Raw genomic sequence first — 24,434 nt, 5'->3', positions numbered from 1 at the left:
AAAGACGTGTTTGAAAATCAACTGTGTGTAAACCCAATGCATCTTCCTAAAGTTCTAATGTTGCTAATAATGGTTAGATGCCTAGGCCAGCCTCAAGTCCTTATTCACTACTCAAGTACAAGAACATGGTGATCACGAGTCCGGGTCTCAACTCCTTTCCACCGACCCACAGCCTCGTGTCGCTGTCTAGGACTGCTGGGGGTGCCCTCACTGCCACAGGGGAAGAGATCACGGCTCTCTCCTTGGTGTTGATGGTCGGGGCCGTGGGAGAAGTCAAGCGGCCACCCTGGCTCCAAACCATTCCTGGAGCTACAAACAGGTGAGGCCTTGGGAGAGGAGGACCTGTGGACTTTAGGATGGAGAGAATGGATCCCAGTGACAGTGGTAAGGGTAAGGAGCTCGAAGCACCTGCTGGTTTGACTCCTAGCATTTATTATTCAAGTCTCAGTCTCAAACTATCTCCTTTACAGGCTGGGAAATCCGCCCATTTCTCTCTCCACTGCCACCTATTGTTTCTAAACAGCATTTCTATAGCTGTTTGAAGAACAAAGCAGTCTACTTTATCCCCCTTGAAACCAAAATACCAGTAGCTAACAAATACATATTTCTTAAGAGAACCGCAACACTAATAAGTAAGAAAATCCAAAGAAAAGCAAGGTACTCTTGTCACCCAGAAGCCTGAAAGCAATAATCACATCTAGTGTTGGTAAGAATACAAGGAAGTGGGCACCCTCATATATTCCTTGCAGGCAGGCAAGTTGTTAGAACCAATTTAGATAGCAATTTGGAAGTTTGTATCAAAAAGTCTTAAAATGTGACTCAGATTTCTCCTTTCTCCTAATATTCCATTATTCCCTTCCTATAGAAATATATTTTTACTGGGCTCCTGACCACTCAGAATAAAGATGCCCATGCTCAGTGAGGTCATGTAACTAAGTACCCACTGCTGGGGACCTAGACTGATGTGAGGAAATCAATAATGGCACATGAAGATGAAGGCTGCACCCTAGAGATGGTGGAGCAGAAAGGTGGAAATTGCTGGGTTTCCTATTGGTTTACCAACCTCTGGACTCATGTGAGAAAGAAACAAACTTTTATTTCACAGCCAAACCTAATCTTTTCTGATACAAAATACATACTCTTTGTCCCAGAAATCCTACTAAATTTGTCTCATGAATTTTTCACATGTACAAAGAAATTCAAAATAGCTTAGTGGCTACAGTGAGCAACATTTAAGTGTCCAACATTAGAATGAGTAGGTAGGCAGGAAGGAAAGAAAGAAGGAAGGAAGAAAATGTAAGTGAGATAGTCAAAAAGTGAGGAGGAAATAGATGTTAACAGATAACTTTGGAACACTGCATTTAAGCCAGTTTGTGCTATGCATCTTTTCATTTTAGGAACAAGATCAAAATTTTAAAGGAAAGAATTATATTAAATCTTGAGGGATCAAGGTTGAGAAGACGGAAGACAGGAAGTGTCTAAGACTACTGATCTTGTGAAGGAAGAGCCAAACAACGTCTACTCTCATGACTTCAGAGAACACGTGGGACCAAGGCAAGGTGGAAGAGGATGAACAAGATGACCTCAGAGGTTATGATTTGAAATTCAAATGTAGCCATGACATTTGCAAAATGCAACCAGACACTAATATTTACAAGGGATGTGTGGTCATGAAAGATAAGAGCTATATGAAAAGAATACATAATTGTAGCAATTACCATGGTGGTTAAAGTTAGGCAAAAAAAAATATATATATATATATATGTACACGTTTATATATCTTAATGGCAAAAGATACAAAAAAATCAATCAGTGATGAGTAAAACATCTATCAGGTGAATTTAGCTTAAGAACAAGTAGGTTTTGTTATTTCTGTTGTTTTTTTTTAATTGAAGTAGACCTGATTTATAATGTCTTGATAGTTTCAGGTGTACAACAAAGTGATTCAGTTATATTTTTCAGATTGTTTTCCAATTTAGGTTATTATAAGATACTGAACACAGTTCCCTGTATTATACAGTAAATCCTTGTTGTTTATCTACTTTATTTATAGTACTGTGTGTTTCTTAATCCCATACTCCTAATTTATCCCTCCACCTTCCCTTTCCTCTTTGGTAACCATAAGTTCTTTTTCTATGTCAAGAAACAACTAGGTTTTGGATTTATAATTTTAGTAAATTAAAATTAATTGCTAATTAATACTAACTGTAAAACTGATCAGGAAAATAAATTAATAAAAAATTCCCATTTATAATGGCATCAAAAAGAATTTAAAACCTAGGAATAATTTAACTAAAGAGGTGAAAGACCTTTACACTAAAAACTATAATAAGTTGATGAAAGAAATTGAAGATACAAATACATAAAGCCTGACTCAGATACATTTGATACATTCTACGCCCACAGTTGGAAGAATTTACATTATAAAATTGTCCATACTAACAAAGCCACCATTTACAGGTTCAATTCAATCTCTATCAAAAACCCAATGGTATTTTTCACAGAAATAGAAAAAACAATCCTAAAATTTGCATGGAACCACAAATGACTCCAGATAGCTAAAGTGATCTTGAGAAAGAACAAAGCTAGAGGTATCCACACTCTGTGATTTCAAACTTGATTACAAAGTTGTAGTAATCAGTATAGTACTGGCATTAAAAACGGACTCATAGATCAGTGGAACAGAATACAGAGTCTAGAAACAAACCCATACATATATGGTCAATTAATTTGTGACAAAAGAGTCGAGAACATAAAACAATCTTTTCAATCAATGGTGTTGGGAAAACTGTACAACCCTATGCAAAAAAGTGAAACTGGATCATATATCATACACAAAAATCTACTCAAAATGGATTAAAGACTTGAACATAAGACCTGAAACCGTAAAACTCTTAGAAGAAAACATAGATGTAAAGTCCTTGACATGGCTTTCAGTGATGATTCTTTGGATTTACACCAAAATCAAAGACTACAAAAGCAAAAATTAACAAACGAGACTGCATCAAACTAAAAAACTACTGCAAAGCAAACACCCACAAGACTATGCTAAGTCACTTCAGTCGTGTCCGACTCTGTGCGACCCCATAGACTGGCAGCCCACCAGGCTCCCCCGTCCCTGGGATTCTCCAGGCAAGAACACTGGAGAGGGTTGCCATGTCCTTCTCCAATGCAGGAAAGTGAAAAGTGAAAGTGAAGTCGCTCAGTCGTGTCCGACTCTTAGCGACCCCATGGACTGCAGCCTACCAGGCTCCTCCGCCCATGGGATTTTCCAAGCAAGAGTACTGGAGTGGGGTGCCATTGCCTTCTCCGACCCACAAGACTATCAACAAGCAAACAACAAACCTGATTAAAACATGGGCAAAAGATTTGAAAATACCTTTTTCTAAAGAAGACATACAGATGGCCAACAGGTACATGAAATGGTGCTCATCATCCCTAATCATCAGGGAAATGCAAATCAAAACCACAATGAGATATCATCTCACATTTGTTAGTATAGCTATCATCAAATAGACAAGATACAATAAATGTCGGTGAGGATGTGGGGAAAAGGGAATCCTCGTGCAATGTTGGTTGGAATGTAAGATAGTACAGCTACTATGAAAAACTGTATGGAGGTTCCTCAAAACAATTAAAAATAGAACTACCACATGATCTAGCAATTCCACTTCTGTGTATTTATCTGATGGAAACAAAACACTAACACAAAAAGATTATCTGCACCTCATGTTCACTGAAGCATTATTTCCTGTGGTCATGTATGGATTTTTTGGGGCTCCAAAATCACTGCAGATGGTGACTGCAGCCATGAAATTCAAAGACGCTTACTCCTTGGAAGGAAAGTTATGTCCAACCTAGATAGCACATTCAAAAGCAGAGACATTACTTTGCCAACAAAGGTCCGTCTAGTCAAGGCTATGGTTTTTCCTGTGGTCATGTATGGATGTGAGAGTTGGATTGTGAAAAAGGCTGAGTGCCGAAGAATTGATGCCTTTGAACTGTGGTGTTGGAGAAGACTCCTGAGAGTCCCTTGGACTGCAAGGAGATCCAACCAGTCCATTCTGAAGGAGATCAGCCCTGGGATTTCTTTGGAGGGAATGATGTTAAAGCTGAAACTCCAGTACTTTGGCCACCTCATACGAAGAGTTGACTCACTGGAAAAGACTCTGATGCTGGGAGGGATTGGGGGCAGGAGGAGAAGGGAACAATAGAGGATGAGATGGTTGGATGGCATCACTGACTCAAAGGACGTGAATCTGAGTGAACTCCGGGAGTAGGTGATGGACAGGGAGGCCTGGCGTGCTGCGCTTCATGGGGTCGCAAAGAGTCAGACACGACTGAGTGACTGAACTGAACTGAACACATGGAGACAACCTGGTGTCTGCCAGTGGACAAACGCATAAAGAAGATGCGATATACAAATATAGTGGGATACTATTCAGCCATAAAAAGAGTGAACTTTTGCTATTTCCAACAATATGAATAGGTCTAGAGGGTATTGTGTAGGTTCAATCCCTGGGTTGGGAAGATTCCCCTGAATGAGAGCATGGCAACCCACTCCAATATTCTTGCCTAGAGAATCCCCATGGACAGAGGAGCCTGGCGGCATACAATCCATAGTGTCTCAAAGAGTTGGATAAGACTGAAGCAACTTAGCATGCATGCAGAGGGCATTATGCTAAGTGAAATAAGTCAGACATAAAAAAGACAAATACTGTCTGGTTCTAATTGTATGTGAAATCTAAAAACAAAATGAAAACAGAATCACAGCTACAGAGAATAAATGAGTGGTTTCTGGCATTGGGAGTTGAGGGTGAAATGGGTGAAGGGAATTAAGAAGCAAAACCCTCCAGTTATAAAATAAGCCACATAGATGTAATATGAATACATCACAAAGAATACAGTTAATAATATTATAATAGCTTTGTAATGATTTTAACAGGTAGTTATTAGATTTATCCTGGAGATTATTTGTTAATATATGCAAATGTCAAATCACTAACCTGAAACTAACATATTTTATGTCAACTCTATTTCAGTTTTTTAAGTCAAGAAAATAAATGACATTCCAGTTTTTAAAAATAATGAAACACAATCAGGCAATAATAGGAACTTTGAAAAATGAATAACTGTACAAGTGTAATTTTATGAACAGGTTAAAACCTCACAAAGGAATTACAGACATCTTCATGTCCCGCAATATTTTCTTCTTGGAGAATTTTCCAATCCATTCTCTTTTTCAGCCAGATTCTTAGGAAAGGCTTCTAACCACACTATTCCCCACATCTTTTGTTTTGGCTCTTCCTGCCTGATGGTAAATGTCTGTCTTCTGAACACAGAGCCTTGTTACCCGAAGTGTGCTCTGTGGACCAGCAGCTTCTGTACAGCCTGAGAGTTTAGTAGAAATGAATAATCTTGGGCAGGATGAAGCAGGGGAAGGGAGGGATGGGAAGATGGGACTTGCTCTCCAGGGGAGCTACCTTAGCCACGTAAAGGAAACTATTTTTTCTAATATAGGTTGTTATGTGAAACCATCCTTTTTTTTTTTTTTTTGCCTTCTAGGTAAACTGATTAACAAAATTAAACCAAAATTATAACCAATTCGTGTGTTTCAATTCCTTTTGATAACTTGCTGGAAACAGTTAAAATGGTGACCGTGCTGGGTGCCTGGCAGCAAAACCTAGTTGGAAAAAAAAAAGATTATGAAAGCAGAAACAAGAATCATGTGTTCTCTCTTCCTTCTCTATCCACAAGGGTGTCTCGCTAGTGCCAGCTGTTGAGAGAACAGAAGATGTACCAGAGGCATCCCTGAGAACAAGGAAGTAACGGAAGCATGCTTGTCCTCTGGGGTTAAGCTATGAAATCAAGACATCAGAGTGGAGAGATACAAAGATACCCTTAAAGAGACCAAATAGCTCCCAGGCCTCAGAGACCAGACAGTGCGCTGATTAAATGTATTAACATATCTAAAGGAAAACTGCAAGAAAAGGAAAATTTTAGTGACAAATGCTAGAGATGGTCATCCAAGCATTCAGGAGTCATATTGGCTAGTATGAGACTTATCTCAAGGAAGTTATAATATCTTTACCATCACATTGTGGCAATAATCTTTAGCAGGTATGACGGTCCTGTGGGATTGCCCTGCTTTCTGAGATTAGCTGTACTACTGGGCTAGTGGAGGCACTGGGCTCTGGAAGGCTAGAACCATGAAGCACTGAAATTTCTAACTAACCTTGCTCAGATCCACAATCCCTACATCAGCTGCCAATAAAATTTAGTTTCCCACATGCCAGATCTTCAAGGAGAGAAGGTATGACCAGGATACTGTGTCAGCTCCTCTCCAAGTTCTGTGTAACAATGAATTAGCACCCCGACTTTATATGACTCTTAGGACTTGGATTAACAAAAAAATCCACAATAGATAGAGCTATTTTCTCAGTGTGCTGACAACTAGGCTTGTAGGTTTGAACCCTGGCAAGTACACCAAGATAATGTCTCCTTGAAGCATCTGGGAAGTGGCCAGCCCGACCAGCCAGGCCTCCCCACTCTCCAGGCTGTGTGTATTCAAGGCCCTCCTTTGAAAATTTCCCATCAGCCTAGGCCACAGAGATCAGTTCATGATTATTCTCAAAGATGTTTGATTATAAACATAATTTTTCTCATTCTGTACCATTATTAATCAAACGCATGCAAATTAAGAAAAATAGCAAAAGGAAAATTGGCACAGGATATAAGCAAAAAGATGGGCTTTCCTGGTGGTTCAGTTGGTAAAGAATCACCTGCAATGCAGGAAACCTGGGTTCAATCCCTGGGTAGGGAAGATCCCTGGAGAAAGAAATGGCAACCTACTCCAGTATTCTTGCCTGGGAAATCCCATGGACAGAGTAGCCTGGGGGCTACAGTCCAAGGGGTTGCAAAGAGTCAGACACAACTTAACAACTAAATCACCACCACCATATAAACAAAAAGACATTCTACACTGCTGATGGAGGTATAAATTGAAAACACACCAAACATTCTAGGAATATGTGTATGCCTCTAACCCAGAAATTCTATGTCTATGAAGGTATCCTTACCTAGTAATTATGTAGATGAACAAAGATTTAATCACAATGACATCTCCTAAAGTAGTCCATAATAGTTATAACTTGGAAATCATGTAAATATTCAAGAGCTGAGATCAGTTAAATAAACATCTATAATCCAATAAACACTGACATTTGTAAATTGTTGCAGAAGTACATTTACTGACCAGGAAAGACAGTCACAACATATTTGTATTTTCTTCTTTTTGCTTAGTTACATTTTCTAATTTCTCTTCAATGAACATTTATTATCATATATAGCTTTGGTTTTGAATCAAATTTGAGATATCACTCTTTCTATATACCCTGGAGAATAGAATGGCAACCCACTCCAGTATTCTTGCCTGGAGAATTCCATGGACAGAGGAGCCTGGAGGGCTTCAGTCCGTGGAGTCACAAAGAGTTGGACACGACTGAGTGACTAACACTACACCCTTTCTATGTAAATAATAGACTCCAAAGGTTAGAAGGAAGATGATACATAAACTGGTCTAAGCCCTCTCTCTATTTAGAGCAAATTAGCCTCAAATTTGCTGAGCGACTTCACTTTCACTTCACTTTCATGCATTGGAGAAGGAAATGGCACCCCACTCCAGTGTTCTTGCCTGGAAAATCGCATGGACGGAGGAGCCTGGTGGGCTGCAGTTGTGGGGTCGCTAAGAGTCGGACACGACTGAGTGACTTCACTTTCACTTTTCACTTGCATACATTGGAGAAGGAAATGGCAACCCACTCCAGTGTTCTTGCCTGGAGAATCCCAGGGATGGTGGAGCCTGATGGGCTGCCGTCTATGGGGTAGCACAGAGTTGGACACGACTGAAGCAACTTAGCAGCAGCAGCCTCAAATTTGCTGAGCGACTTCACTTTCACTTCACTTTCATGCATTGGAGAAGGAAATGGCAACCCACTCCAGTGTTCTTGCCTGGAGAATCCCAGGGACGGGGGAGCCTGGTGGGCTGCTGTCTATGGGGTCGCATAGAGTCGGACATGACTGAAGCGACTTAGCAGCAGCAGCAGCAGCCTCAAATAAAATTATAAACCCATATAAATGGTTTATCCAAGGCCACCCAGTTGAGCGGTGGCCAAGTCAGTGCTATCATTCAGTTCTGTAGAGTCTTAAGCCCAGACATGATCAGAAATTTCTAGTGCCTCCATGTTAGAGCAGAACTCTGTCTCTTTTTACTACTCAATACCAGCATCTCATCTCAGAAAGCAAAGATGTCCTCCTAGCTCTTTGTTGAGCTAAAATATTTGAATAAAATCATTTTTAATAATACCTATCTTAAGTGTTTTTCAATGATCCAGTGGATGTTGGCAATTTGATCTCTGGTTCCTCTGCCTTTTCTAAAACCAGCTTGAACATCTGGAAGCTCATGGTTCACATATTGCTGAAGCCTGGCTTGGAGAATTTTAAGCATCACTTTACTAGCATGTGAGATGAGTGCAATTGTGCGGTAGTTTGAGCATTCTTTGGCATTGCCTTTCTTTGGGATTGGAATGAAAACTGACCTTTTCCAGTCCTGTGGCCACTTCTGAGTTTTCCAAATTTGCTGGCATATTGAGTGCAGCACTTTCACAGCATCATCTTTCAGGTTTTGGAATAGCTCAACTGGAATTCCATCACCTCCACTAGCTTTGTTCGTAGTGATGCTTTCTAAGGCCCACTTCAACTGAGCGACTGATCTGATCTGATCTGATCTGAAGTGTCTCTAAGAGTCCTACACACAATAGTTAGAAAGCACAGTTGCAAACTACATTCCACATGATATTCTAAGATTTCCTAAAGTGTATCATAAAATATCAAACTTCTCTCGAGACATCTCAAAATGAATCAGTGAGATGGGGAGGGGAGGGATGATAGAAATGACAATGAAAAAAGGTCTACTTTGTGATTCAGACTTACAGCCATTTCATATTGTGAAAGCTCCTTAATAAGCCTTTCAGTCTATGTACCAGAAAAGAACATGCTGGCCCCTTGAAAGTTGACTCAAGACTCTGGTGAGTTGCTGCAGGAAGCTTACATCTCTGTTCTCTTCTCTGATGACTCCCTGACTGATTTCCAAACAGACTTTTCTTGAAGAATTGTAACAAACATTGCAGCATCCAACCTTGAATCATCTTTCTATAACTTCTGCTTTCTCAAGTGACTTTCTTTTTTTTAATTATTTTATTTTTTAACTTTACAATATTGTATTGGTTTAGCCATATATCAAAATGAATCCGCCACAGGTATACATGTGTTCCTCCTCCCTCCCCATACCATCCCTCTGGGTCATCCCAGTGCACCAGTCCCAAGCATCCAGTATCGTGCATCGAACCTGGACTGGCGACTCATTTCATGTATGTTATTATACATGTTTCAATGCCATTCTCCCAAGTCATCCCACCCTCTCCCTCTCCCACGGAGTCCAAAAGACTGTTCTATACATCAGTGTCTCTTTTGCTGTCTCGTATACAGGGTTATTGTTACCATCTTTCTAAATTCCATATATATGCATTAGTATACTGTATTGGTGTTTTTCTTTCTGGCTTACTTCACTCTGTATAATAGGCTCCAGTTTCATCCACCTCATTAGAACTGATTCAAATGTATTCTTTTTAATGGCTGAGTAATACTCAAGTGACTTTCATGTGGAGACTTGTGACGGGACAGAGGGACATAGTGAATGCTTCCCTGCTTACACAGGCCAAGATAGCAGCAGTGAGCATAAGGGAAGGATCCAAGATGCCACAGGCCTCAATCTCCATCTCCGCAGGCTGCCACTAACAATGCAAACCAACACTGGGAAAAATAAATGAACTTCCAAGAAATGTTAAGTCTTACTTACGGACACACATTTCCCTGCTCTCGTAAAATCCAGGACAACACTGGGACTTGCGTCTGTACATAGTTTTTTCTCCATGTCGATAGGCAGTCCGATAACTGATTCTATATAGAGGTCAAAAAAAAAAAAAACAATCACATCCTTACATCTTTTGATGTGCAATTTGATTAGAAATCAAAAATTTATATTTTAATACAAAAAACTATCAAACATGATATAGGTATAAAAAACAAAGTCCTCCAAAATAATAAAGAAGAAACATGGGATATATATTTTGAGCAATACTATACTAACTCACCAATTTGCTAAGAATACACTGAATGGACATTTAAGTCCACCAGCACTTTTTCCAAGGAATCAGAAGCTTCATGTCTTCTCTACTTCACTTGAGATATTTTATAATATATTGATCAGTTTCATATATATTACTTTTCTATATAGGTTTTAGAGGAAGAATTTGGAGAAGTCCTTTAAAAATCTATGTTAGTGCATTTTTACCCTACTACAAAATAGGACACCAAAAATAAAGACCTTTACATACAACTCAAGCTTCATTCATTTACCAATCCATTTATATAACACATGTTTATTGAGCACTTACCATATTCCAGGCATTGGGGAAAGAGCTCAAAGTGAGTGAAAGAATATAAAGCTCTTGCCCTCAAGAAATTTACATTCTACTGGGGAAGACAGACCTGTATAATTTAAGATATACACTCAACAAATAAATATATTATCAAATAATGGCCGGTAATGATTAAATGCTGTCAAAAAAACAAAGCTTGAGTAAGGGAATAGATTGTGACATGAAGGAATGCTGGTTTAGACACAGCAGTCAAGGAAAGTTTGTCCTAAGAAATAATAATGAGTGTGACATCATTTAGTGCAGCATAAATCAGCAGGTACCACATTCCACCCACAACCCAGACGACAAGTATTTTACTAATGAAATCAAGACAGTTTTCTTCCATAGTAACATGATTATTTAACACAGTGTGTTTGTTTTGTTTTCACATTTATATAAAAAATAAACATGCGGCTTATTTTTCTTAAATGTAATTCAAATTTAAGTTAGTCTAAATTAAATTCGATGTTCAAGTAGAAACATAGGCTAAGATCGAGTTTTTTGATATCTGGTGATATCCATATTTAAGAGTGTCTCCCCAGGTTTGCTCAACAGCTGGGTGACTTCAGCGAATCAAATGATGGTAATCAGTAGATGTTTTGTGTGTAAGTTCCTGGAGGGACAGACAATCTTTTTGTGTTTCCATATCTCCTGCAGCTTGGAACATGGCTACAACAACCACCCGCACTCAACAGCTATTCACTCTATGAATGGGCCCACTTTCTCAAGTGTTTAATATCTCTGACTGTGTCAGACTCCATTCCACTATGCCAAACAAATAAACACATCTGGGTTTGCAGTACCTGTGCCGCGTGCATTTGAACCAGTTCAGAATGTCGGTGCAGCTAGTATAGTAAATTTGATCAAAGGGATGTGGGTATGACTCTTGCACAGTCACAGAGTAGCTGAAAAGAAGAGAAAAGAGAAGCAGTCAGTATTTCTCTTGCATTAATGATAGACTCTGTACCAAAAAACGGTCACTGGCTAAATTATCTGTACGTCCGACTCCACGCTGACTTTTAACAGAATCTCCATGTTTTGATGGGTTTCTATTTGAACTTGAACCCTAAAAGTTCCAACATTAAAATATTTAAAACACAAGAGTTTATGCTATAAATTTCAAAAAATTTCCCATTTACTATTCACCCAAAACTCCATTATCACTAAATTTAAAAGCATACCATTACAGGGACTTCCCTGGTGGTCCAGTGACTAAGACTTCATGATCCCAATGCAGGGGGCCTGGGTTCAATCGCTAGTCAAAGAACTAGATCCCGTGTACTGCAACTAAGAGCCAAGGCAGCCAAATAAATATTTTTTAAAAACCACCACATATTTTTCTGTAATTTTCAGTTCCATCCCATACCCTGTGATCCAGGGATATCAAAACCTTTCAAAAAACGTTTTCATCATAGGCCTCACTAAATAATACCCCTAGTTGAGCTGGTAAAGAATCTGCCTGCAATGCAGGAGACCTGGGTCAAGAAGATCCCCTGGAGAACAGATAGGCTACCCACTCCAGTATTCTGGCCTGCAGAATTCCATGGACTACAGTCCATAGGGTCACAAAGAGTCGGACATGACTGAGCAATTTTCAATTCAAAAATTAAATAAGTGTAATCAGCAAATATGAGTACATTTTGCTACTGATTTTGGAAAATCAGAAAGTATATTTCTCAGATTGGAACTTCGAATGATTTTCTTTCTTGCACCTGCCCTATCTTCAGGTAAAGGAAGAATATATGCAGCCTCTACATAGAAGCTACAAAGAAGCCTTTAAGCCTGATTCTAAACATATGGCTGACACAGTTAACCTGAAATAATCATACTAACAACCAGACGCTACTTAAACAGTCTGTTTTCCAATATATTTTCATTAATAGATTCTTGTAAGAGTAAAAACACGCAATCCAATGGGTCTAAGAATGTGGCTGAAAAGATCCCCCAAATATGAAGAATATTCCTTATTCAATTCCTTACTTTATTTCAAAGCAGTCTATTGCATGCCCAAGAGCTTAGATTTCTTGCCTACAGGAAAATCTGGAGAATCCCCTTTTCAGAACAATTTGTTTTCTCTTTTTTAGCAGTCTTATAAAGATTTACACTAAAATCTTTAATTCATGCTAACAACAATAACAACAAAAGCCACAATCATGGACTCACTTGGTGCAGAACAATAGGCCAAGTTCATTAAAAAGAGCTATGAACTGCAGAAAGTATGGAAGGAATGGGGTTAAAATTTCTACATGAATAAATTCAGGTTAGATAAAGAAAAGAGACTCTTGATTTGAAAGCTAAGCTGTACTGGCCTCACACACAGTGCTATTTCTTTCTCCAAGTGGTCTCTGTCAGTCATCATGAGACATCCATGAACTCATCATACTGTTTGAACTCCGTGTATTTGGGACATTGCAACTTGATTTCTAGGTAAATTTAGGGATCCTCCACAGGTCTGAGGCAAATGTAGTAGGTCCTTGTGAAAAGACCACTGGATTAGAAGAAGGCAAGATTATTAGCATCCTGATCTGATACTGAGAACCTGGCTGACCTTCAGGAGAGAATCTCACTTCCCTGGATTTATCACATTGTAAAACAACGGGGTAAGAGATGTTCTTGAAGATGCCTTCCCACTGACTTCTGCATTTCTAACATACATTGCACACAACTACTTCCTTCTACTCCAGCAGATGGCACCTGCAATAACAGGTTCAGATGAGCATGGAGTATGCAATCACCTACATCTCTGATATAACTCCTTTTGGGTAAACCAAGAGGTCTCTGTTAAAATATAAATTTTCTTGGAATGAAATATCACATGAAGCTATTCAGATTTCCTTCAGACCCCTAGCAGTGTCCTGAGGTTTGTTGTGGTTGTTGTGCTTTAGTCACTAAGTCGTGTCTGACTCTTTGTGCCTCCATGGACTGTAGCCCACCAGGCTCTGTGGGATTTCTGTGGGATTTCCCAGGCAACAACACTGGAATAGGTTGCCATTTCCTTTTCCAGGAGACCTTCCCAACCCAGGGATCAAACCTGTGTCTCCTGCATTGGCGGGCAGATTCTTTACCACTGAGCCACCTAGGAAGCATCCTGAAGCTCATGTTGATGCAAATTCTAAGCCTTTCTTCACCAATTCTTTTCCCTCCCAATCCATAGTCCCTTGGATGACAAGGAGATCAAACGAGTCCATCCTAAAGGAAATCAACCCTGAATATTCACTGGAAGGACTGATGCTAAAGCTGAAGCTGCCGCACTTTGACCATCTGATACGAAGAACCAACTCATTGGAAAAGACCCTGATGCTGTGAAAGATAAAAGGCAGGAGGAGAAGGGGATTATAGAGGATGAGGTGGTTGGATGGCATCAATGACTCAATGGAGATGAGTCTGAGCAAGCTCAGGAGGTGGTGAAGGACAGGGAAGCCTGGCGTGCCATAGTCCTTGGGATGGCAAAGAGTCAGACACAACTGAGTGACTGAACAACAAACCAACAGCTTGCAAATATATGAATCTTGAGGCCTGAACATTATTTCTCCATTCCATTTCTAGCGGAGAGAGTGTCCTCTGTGTGTGGACCTGCCATCTAGGCAGTCGCACATTCAGCTCAGTTCAGTCACTCAGTTGTGTACAACTCTTTGCAACACCATGAATCACAGCACTCCAGGCCTCCCTGTCCATCACCAACTCCCGGAGTTCACTCAGACTCATGTCTATTGAGTCAGTGATGCCATCCAGCCATCTCATCTTCTGTCATCCCCTTCTCCTCCTGCCCCCAATCCCTCCCAGCATCAGGGTCTTTTCCAATGAGTCAACTCTTCGCATGAGGTGACCAAAGTATTGGAGTTTCAGTTTTAGCATCAGTCCTTCCAATGAACACCCAGGACTGATCTCCTTTAGGATGGACTGGTTGGATCTCCTTGCGATCCAAGGGACTCTCAAGAGTCTTCTCCAACACCACAGTTCAAAAGCATCAATTCTTTGGTGCTCAGCTTTCTTCAAAGTCCAACTCTCACATCCATACATGACCACTGGAAAAAACATAGCCTTGACTAGACGGACCTTTGTTGGCAAAGTAATATCTCTACTTTTGAATATGCTATCTAGGTTGGTCATAACTTTCCTTCCAAGGAGTAAGCGTCTTTTAATTTCATGGCTGCAGTCACCATCTGCAGTGATTTTGGAGCCCAAAAAAATAAAGTCTGACACTGTTTCCACTGTTTCCCCATCTATTTCCCATGAAGTGATGGAACCAGATGCCATGATCTTCGTTTTCTGAATGTTGAGCTTTAAGCCAACTTTTTCACTCTCCTCTTTCACTTTCATCAAGAGGCTTTTTAGTTCCTCTTCACTTTCTGCCATAAGGGTGGTGTCATCTGCATATCTGAGGTTATTGATATTTCTACCAGCAATCTTGATTCCAGCTTGTGCTTCATCCAGCCCAGTGTTTCTCATGATGTACTCTGCATATAAGTTAAACAAGCAGGGTGACAATATATAGCCTTGACATACTCCTTTTCCTATTTGGAACCAGTCTGTTGTTTCATGTCCAGTTCTAACTGTTGCTTCCTGACCTGCATACAGGTTTCTCAAGAGGCAGGTCAAGTGGTCAGGTATTCCCATCTCTTTCACAATTTTCCACAGTTTATTGTGATCCACACAGTCAAAGGCTTCGGCATAGTCAATAAAGCAGAAATAGATGTTTTTCTGGAACTCTCTTGCTTTTTTGATGATCCAGTGGATGTTGGCAATTTGATCTCTGGTTCCTCTGCCTTTTCTAAAACCAGCTTGAAGATCTGGAAGTTCACGGTTCACATATTGCTGAAGCCTGGCTTGGAGAATTTTAAGCATCACTTTACTAGGGTGTGAGATGAGTGCAATTGTGTGGTAGTTTGAGCATTCTTTGGCATTGCCTTTCTTTGGGATTGGAATGAAAACTGACCTTTTCCAGTCCTGTGGCCACCATTGAGTTTTCCAAATTTGCTGGCATATTGAGTGCAGCACTTTCACAGCATCATCTTTCAGGATTTGGAATAGCTCAACTGGAATTCCATCACCTCCACTAGCTTTGTTCATAGTGATGCTTTCTAAGGCCCACTTGACTTCACATTCCAGGATGTCTGGCTCTAGGTGAGTGATCACACCATCGTGATTATCTTGGTCGTGAAGACCTTTTTTATACAGTTCTTCTGTGTATTCTTGCCACCTCTTCTTAATATCTTCTGCTTCTGTTAGTCATCCTAAAGGAGATCAGTCCTGGGTGTTCACTGAAAGGACTGATGCTGAAGCTGAAACTCCAATACTTTGGCCACCTGATGCAGAGAACTAACTCATTGGAAAAGACCCTGATGCTGGGAAAGATTGAGGGCAGGAGGAGAAGGGGATGACAGTGGATGAGACGGTTGGATGGCATCACCGACTTGATGGACATGGGTTTGGGTGGACTCCGGGAGTTGGTGATGGACAGGGAGGCCTGGCATGCTACAGTTCATGGGGTCACAAAGAGTCGGACATGACTGAGCGACTGAACTGAACTGAACTAAATTAGTTTGTACGAACTAGATCTGATGCAATATTCCCATAATTCCACATGCTATGTTATAGTGTTAAGATCCAAATGCCTTGGAGTGCAAAAGCAATAATCAACTAAGGGACCTTGCCCAAACACTTGCCATTGCATATGATGGGGGAGCTGACTCCATAAGCAAATGTGAAAAGTGTTTTCACTAATTTCTTGCAGCCTGGAAGTTTTCCTCAATAAGAGAAAATGTTAAAGCATATGAATTTCCTTTTCTGGACATTTGCTGCTCATTAATAGCTTACATTTGCAGGATGTTTCTCTGCTTTTAGGATATAAAAAAGCTCTTCTCTATAAAAGCGTAATTAAACCATTAAGGGTTCCAATTCAACAAACATTTATTAAATAAATACTATGTAATTCTCAAAGGGCTCTTAAAAGAGGCCAGCATGTAAAAGCTAAAATAACCTGCTTTTACTTTAACAGAGAAATATATACATTTCAGGGGAAATCAAACCATAAAATTTACCATGGTTGAGTATTTCTCTTCAGTCTTGACACTTCTCATTAGAATTATGCATAGTCTCAAACTTAATGAATAACAGGCTAAATATAAATTACTTTTCACATTGATCAGATACTGAGGTTTCCACCCAAATTTAAAGGAGAACGATTCTGAGCCTCTTCACCCCAAATTTCCTTTCTGTTCTTTTTCATACATTCTTTTTCTTTTCTAAACAATCTCTGCTTTTTATTTCTCATTTTTAATGATATTATAATCACACCAGAAAATCTGGAAAACAAATTTTTAAGAAGAAAGGGAGAAAATTGAATAACTCTTACCTAATTACCTATAGCATTTTCCTGCACTTCTCTTACCATCCCTAGGGGTTTTTAGCTTTTAGCTTTAGTTTAGCTTTTTTCGCTTTTATATTTTCATACTCATGCTAGCCACATAATTTTAAGTCTACTTTTTGAATTCAAGGGTATGTCATAAGCATTTTTCCCTGTTAGTAAATAGTCTTCAAATTATGACTGCCAAATACTTGTGACTACACCTAATTTGCTCAGTACCCACCTATCATTAGACAATCAAGTTGTCCTTTTCCAAGGGGCCACTTTTTGGAAGCTGTGTGCTCACACCTTGAAGGCAAATGTCTCTGAGAACTGGAGGGCATCCCCTGCTCCTTAGCACTACTTCTTTGGATAATACCTGGGTTGGTGTTTGAACTCAGTTAGTACCCCGGCTAACAGTCCACACAGCCATGTTCACCTGCAGCTGCTCTTAAAGTCACAGAATGGGAAGGGATCTTCTTGATTGTCTAGTCCAGAGGTCCCCAACCTTTCTGGTACTAGGGACCAGTTTCGTGGAAGACAATTCTTCCACAGACCGGGACGGGGGCGCGGAGGGGGGAAGGTTAGGGGATGATTCAAGTGCATTACATTAATTGTGCACTTTATTTCTATTTTTATTACATCAGCTCCACCTCAGATCATCAGGCTTTAGATCCTGGAGTTTGGGGACCCCTGGTCTAGTCCAACCCCATTTTCATCACAAATAAGCCACACTGAGCTCCTGGTACTAGTGGTCAGTCTAGAGCCGGCACTTTAACACCAAGACCCCCAGACACCATCCTGTACCTCTGCTGCCTCTCAGACATTATAGAACATCGAAAGCTTCTAAAGCAAGCAGTGAAACTGTGGTATAAAAACTGCAGGTCCCAACTCTACACTATTTTCAGGCTCAAGATGCAAAACCTTTTATTTCCTGCTTGTTTGTTTCATCTTCTCAAACACACTGAAAACATATCATCACCATGATTTTAACCTATTAAGTATTATTTGGGGAGGAACCCCAGCAAGATTTAATTTAAGGTCAAAGAACAGGGTAGGGGAAGCCATCATCACCTGGACTCATTCCAAAGTGGTTAATTACATTTCATCTGCCGAAATTATCCTGTTACTTTAATCAAATATGGTAATAATTATCATTTCTTATCTCTGCTCACTTCAGGAATGCAGCTTCAATTATTACCACTCCTGTGTCCCACCCCCAAGGGATTAGGCAGAGAATGGTTTCTCTTCATTTGTGTCTTCTTTAGAAGAAACCCTCTTAGGTGGAAATACTTAAACTCACACAACAGGGAAAGGAGATGGGGACAAGGGACAGATGATTCATAGAATTATTCATTTTCCAAAGGGATGCTGTTCAGAATTTCTCTAATAACAAGTATCTCTTATGTATTTTAAATGATTCGATTCTCCTTAATTTTACTTTGGGCTTCCCTGACATCTCGGTTGATAAAGAATCCACCTGCAATGCAGGAGACCCTGCTTCGGTTCCTGTACCGGGAAGATCCTCTGGAGAGGGATAGGCTACCCACTCTAGTATTCTTGGGCTTTCCTTGTGACTCAGCTGGTAAAGAATCCGCCTGCAATGCGGGAGACCTGGGTTCAATCTCCAAGTTGGGAAGAGCCTCTGGAGAAGGGAAAGGCTACCCACTCCAGTATTCTGGCCTGGAGAATTCCATGGACTATACAGTCCATGGGGTTGCAAAGTTGGGCACAACTTCTAAGAATCAAAATCACTGCCTTAAAATGAAGTATACTTTTACTTGAAAATAAATGATTCAGCAGATCTGGGGAGGGACCTGAGAGTCTACAATTCCAAAAAGCTCCCAGCTGAGGTTCCTGCCACCAGAGCTCCACAGACTCCACTATGAAGAGCAAGACTGCAGGTGATTCCATGGCTCGGAACCACTGGTGGCAGGTGGGTTTTAGTATAAGGAAAATCTACTATGAGTACTACTGGGCATTACTACCAAAAATTTTCTCCCTGAAACTCATCTTTCTCTCCCCATTTTAATTCAAGTTCATTTCAGTTTTTGAAAATAAGGAGAATCTGTCACCTGCACCTTTATTTGTTCATTTTAATTTATACTCTCCTTCTCCATTCTTATAAAACAAATTCTACTTTTCTTTAACCTTTCTTCAAAGAATCATTATCTAGCCGTGTAACAGAAAATTTATCAATGAGAAGATTGTAGCTGTCAACTTTTTCTTTTTAGTAGTACATAGCAAAAATATAGGCAGGAGAAAATCTCCATCATTTTCCTATTGTTTCACATTGAATTTCCTTCCCCATTAGTATTTTCTCAGTTACTCCAATCACTTGTACAACAGTGAAATTATGTTAGGTTTAGAGTCTCCCCTGCTCACCACAACTACAGAAAGCCCACAGGCAGCAACAAAGACCCAGAACAGCCAAAAATAAGTAAATTCATTTATTTGTTAAAAAAAGAGACTCATGCAAGATCACTGGACTCCTTCAATGGAAAAAAAAAAAAAAGGGGGTTATTCTAAGCCAGTACTCTTTCTTATATTTAATAAGGCTTTTTTGTCCATGACAATTATAAGATAGGGCAATGTAAAAACAAACCGGGGGAAGTGTATTTTTCATGTTTTATTTAAATGAAAAGTTAAACATTCATCTAGGCCCGTATTTCAAATTGATCTTATCAACACAACGTGACAAAACCACATGAATCTCTTCCCTGTCACATCTTTTATCTTTCCATATGTGATCACCGACCCAGTAGATGTGAGTTTGAGCAAACTCCAGGAGATGGTGAAGGACAGGGAAACCTGGCGTGCTGCAGTTCATGGGGTCACAAAGAGTCAAACATGACTTAGCAACTCAACAACAGTGTCCAATGACATGCCCACTCTTCCACACAGCAGGTTCTAAATCTCAGCCTTTTCTGCCTCTTTCACATCCATAGTTAATGTATTACCAAGATCTCTTGATTTTTATTTCACAGTACCTAACAAATTTGATTTTTTTCTCCCATTTCAAAGCTGTCATCCTCCAAGAAGCGCAACTACCAATGGACTCTCCCTTTTCTAAATTTGATATGTTCTTATTCATGTATTCATCAATTCATTTTTATTATTATAACCCTACTTATTATGTACTTTGCTGGTGAAATGTTTTATGGGAAGGTCTATGAAAATTATAAAGATAATAGGCATTCCCTCCCCTTAAATTCTGTATAATATAGTTAATATCAAATATATAGAACTTTATTACATATACATATTTCCACTTAAAGTTTTATAATGAAAGAAGACTCTATTGATCAATCAGGAGAATACGTTTTGTTACCCTGCCGTAATACTGCGAGCAAAGATGGGGGTGAGCCCTCACTGAAAACTAACACTGTGAATGAGGAATCAGTGTGCCCTAGAATAATTCAGCTGCCATGCTGGAAAAACTCTGAGCTTTGAGCATCCTTCCAGTGGGTGGCACAGTGGCTGGGATGTATGCTCTGTGCTGTACTCTTCTTGGTACTGAGGGTGACAGGAAAAAGAGGCTAAGAGTTTAATGTCATTGCATTTACAGCTATTACAACTACTACTCTCTAGTACTTGACACCTTCTATTTGTTTGAAAAATCTGCAAATGCAATGTTCATGTTGGATAAAGAAACATGTCCACACTTTTTTTAGGAAGATAAGTAACAGAGTAAACTGCATTTGACTGCACTTTGGTATCACTAGATAGTTTGTGCTATTTCTGTATTCCAAAAAGGACTGTAAGTTTACCCAGATATGGAGACGACATCATTTGCTTTCATATAATGTAGTCAATCTTGCCCTCCTCCTGTATTGTATCGACGCTAGACTTATTGGGTACAGTCCTTAGTGGTCTGCATGGCACTGGTTTCAAACTACCTTCCATCCTAGAACGCCTGCCAATCACGGTCATCCACTGGTCTTATTCAAGTCTTCAAGCACATCTCAGGTGACACCACTCCCATGCAGCCTAGCCAGTTACTCCAGAAATCAAGTTTTTCCTTTCAGGTCACCTACCACACAACTTTTTATGCCATCCATTTCAACACTCTAGGACATTATTCCACACCATCTTCACTGCTCTCTCATTGATTCCCATGCATAAGTAGGAACTCCACCATAACCCATATGTCCATAAGTTCAGCTCCACCAAATCATTGCAAATAGATACAGAGCAGAGGTAAGACCTCAAGGAGATCATTTTAATCGATCTATGAATCTATAATGTTTTCCCTTATTTTACAAATACACCTCTGTTAGAATTAATATCTCGAGCTTAATATACATAACATATACTCTCTAAGACCAAGGTGAATTATACCATCTAATTTATTACATATAATGAAAGATTTTTACATGAAAGCAATTTTATAATCTCTTCTCAAATTCTAATTTTATATGTGGTACTGATATTGATAGCATACAAAGGAATCTATCAGAAATTATTTCTCAGACTACTGAGAAATATTATTTCTCAAAACTATTACCTTTCCCAGTGGCTACACACATTGGGATCTTCAAGGTTCAGAGATGATGCCATCCTGATCCAGTGGCATAACAATAAACAGATAAAGCCCAGGCATGAGTTCGAGGAAATAACCATTGTTCCTGAAGAACAACCTACGAGAAAAAGAAATTCAAATTAAAAATGCATTAAAATGACCCCCAAAGTATTCTTTTCAGTATGGTAACTATAAAGGGCCAGTTGTCACTAGGGCTGAAACACGAATAATGAGTCTTAGATTTAAATAGATGGGTCACCAGCTTTCATGGTCCAGGAGAGAGAGATATTTCTTATGTTGTCAGGATGGCCACTATTTTGTAAATTACTAAAAAGTGCAAATCATCATTAATTGCCACTATAACAAAAGACCTTCTCATCCATGCCAACCAACATTAAAGGAATCTACCAGAACAACTCAGGGCAACACAGGCTTCCAGATTCTCTCAGCAGGCATATTTCCCTTCTGGAAGGAGAGGGCACACAGAGGAATCTGGCCTCCTTTGTCCTAGAGGATAAATAATGGAACAGAAGGTCCATTGACTCAAGAGAGAGGCACCTCAGGCTTAAACTGAGGGTCATTCAGTAATTCATTCAATGTTCACTGAATGGCCACTCTATCCTAGGCACCGTGCAAACACGGGATGTAAAACACAGATCTAGTTCTTGTTCCTGCCCACTACGATCTTTATAATTTAGTAATCGTGACAACACGTTTCTTATATTTAGTGCTTCTGTCCCACCATCTGCTGAACAGAAACTAAACCAGTTGTTTTATAGAGGTTTCTACATAGGTGTACAGATAAAAAGTGTAAAGCTGTCTGGAGGTCAGTATTAGAAAAAAATGAACCTGATATTATTGTTGAGAGGAGGAAAGACCAAAAGAGGAAAAACAAATAGCAACACATCTACAAAAGAGTTAGATCCACAAAGGAGATAGAAGAGGGAGGAGAATGTTCAAGGCAGAGGGGACAGAGATGAGGGAAGATCAGGCACACTGAATGCGCTCAAATTAGCTCAGCTGGAGAAAGATATGGGGTGGGGGGCACATCACCATGGAATTTATAAGACCTGGCAGAGGATGTGAACCTCATCCGAGGATTACAGAGAGCTAGGGAAGGGTGCAGGGTGACATTAGAAATCTTACTGGCTGCAGAGGGAGCATGAACTGCAGGTGCAGACTATTAGAGGGAGGTCAGGTGAGAGGCAACTGAGGGTGAAATACGGAAGTAACACTGGGGTTGCAGGGAACTGAGGGAATCTGGGAGTTTTTCAGGAGGTGAAATGGACAGGATGTGGTGACTGAATGTGGGAGTCAGAGCAAGGAGGGATGCCTGTTACAGCCCCTTGAGTGGCAGGTGAGCCACTCATGGAGATGGAAGCACAGGAGCTCTCTTCCTGAGAGGCAAGGCAGGGCCATGGTGGGGGAAACTTGGCACTTAATGAGGAGGAAAAGTTTGTCTCACTATATAAAATGGCTTCATATAATAATTATAAAAATAGACATGGAATTAGAAATAGCTGATCCAGGACCTCCCTGGCAGTTCAGTGGTTAAGAATCGGGGCTTCCAATGCAAGGGGTGGGCAGTGAAGGGGGAGAGGGGAGGGTTGATTCCCAGTCAGGGAAGTAAGATCCCACATGCCATGCAACTCCCTCCAAAAAGGTGATCCATTTGCAAATTAAAAAGAAAGCAAGCATTAGCCTTCTTGTTGGTAAACCAGTGAAACTAGTAAAAATTGACCAGATTATGGGGCCCAGCAGTTACTTTCTCAGTGAGAGCTGGCATTCTGAAAAGTTATATAACTTTCCCCACCATGAGGTTACCAGGTTTTAGTATCTGGGAACAAAATTTATTGAGTGATAATCTTGGGGTTTTAAAAGGCCAGTTTATCTTAAATAAGTAATAAACAACAATACTGGCAAACACTGAACCTTAGGTGACAGTTTATCCTTCAAATTCAAGAAAACAGAACAATGAAGAAACATTAAATTCTTTAAAATCAAAGCTGTTTATAAGCACAAGTATATATAGTGTATTAGTACTGTAGCCCACCAGGCACCTCTGTCTATGGGATTTCCCAGGCAAGAATACTGGAGTGGGTTGTCATTTCATTCTCCAGTTATGACAGGTTATCTATCTCTGATCCACAAAGGCTAAAACAAAAGAAAATGTTTGATTTGGAATATGGATAAATGTCATGAATTCACAGGATAATTAAAATATAGTGTAAGCCACTAGGAGAAGCAGTAAAATCTTTAAAAGGGGGATTCTAATCATCACGAAGTAATTCCAACATACAAAGCATAAATGACTAGCCAAAATATGGCTTATAAATTAATTCAAATTACAGAAGTTTCTCACAGGCTAATCATCATGAAGTTGTAAAATCTGAAGCTTAATGTTATATAATTAAAGAAGCTATTCTGCTTAACAGGAATAAATAAAAAGTAATGATGATGATGATGATAAACATGCTAACATTTCCTGACCGGTTACTGTGTGCTAGGCACAGTACTGAACCTGTCCTGTGAATTATCTATTTAATCCATGCAGTAACTTAAGTAGGCATTTTTACCATCCCCATTTCACAGCTGAAGACATATCATATATTGTAATGTTTTCTTCATCCATCAAAAAAGTAATCCTTTCATATACTAGATTTGGTTGTAACAAACAAGCATGGCAAATATCTCTGTCTCATTGCCTTATCTATACCAGGTAAATATTCTGTTTCAACGAAGTATGAAGTATGCATCTTAACTTTCATCCTTTCCTCGGAGACAAAACAAGAGCCAGTCAGCAGTAATCTGCCATCCACTCACAAACAATTATCCCAAATTGGAAAGTTTATATCCTGAGTCACCATCTCAGACTCAACCCATCCATTTCCCAATTAGAAATGTTTAGTCTGTACAAAGTTGGAAACTGCTGGAAGCAATGAACCAAACTGCCAAGAAAAGGGAAGAGTCTGTTCTCTTTGAATGCAAAAATTTTAGCGTTAATTTGGTATCTCTTTTTGCTTTGCGC

General features: G+C 39.7%; 1 protein-coding gene across 3 annotated transcripts in view; it reads right to left on the bottom strand.

Annotated features, from left to right (window-relative positions):
- The window catches only part of MEGF10 (multiple EGF like domains 10), a 177,103-nt gene that overhangs the window by 109,117 nt on the left and 43,552 nt on the right, over nucleotides 1-24,434 (bottom strand). For all 3 annotated transcript variants that reach the window (XM_006073352.4, XM_006073353.4, XM_044947839.2), the window contains exons 2-4: nucleotides 21,392-21,524; nucleotides 11,342-11,443; nucleotides 9,917-10,017 (exon numbers count right to left, since the gene is read on the bottom strand). In XM_006073352.4, coding sequence (XP_006073414.4) covers nucleotides 9,917-10,017; nucleotides 11,342-11,443; nucleotides 21,392-21,507 — 319 coding nt within the window. In that variant the 5' untranslated portion in view covers nucleotides 21,508-21,524. The remainder of the gene's footprint in view (nucleotides 1-9,916; nucleotides 10,018-11,341; nucleotides 11,444-21,391; nucleotides 21,525-24,434) is intronic.

The sequence above is a fragment of the Bubalus bubalis genome, chromosome 9 (assembly GCF_019923935.1).
Source record: "Bubalus bubalis isolate 160015118507 breed Murrah chromosome 9, NDDB_SH_1, whole genome shotgun sequence".
NCBI lineage: Eukaryota > Metazoa > Chordata > Mammalia > Artiodactyla > Bovidae > Bubalus > Bubalus bubalis.
The sequence above is the reverse complement of the archived record's forward strand: the minus strand, read 5'-3'. Positions and strand labels throughout refer to the sequence as shown.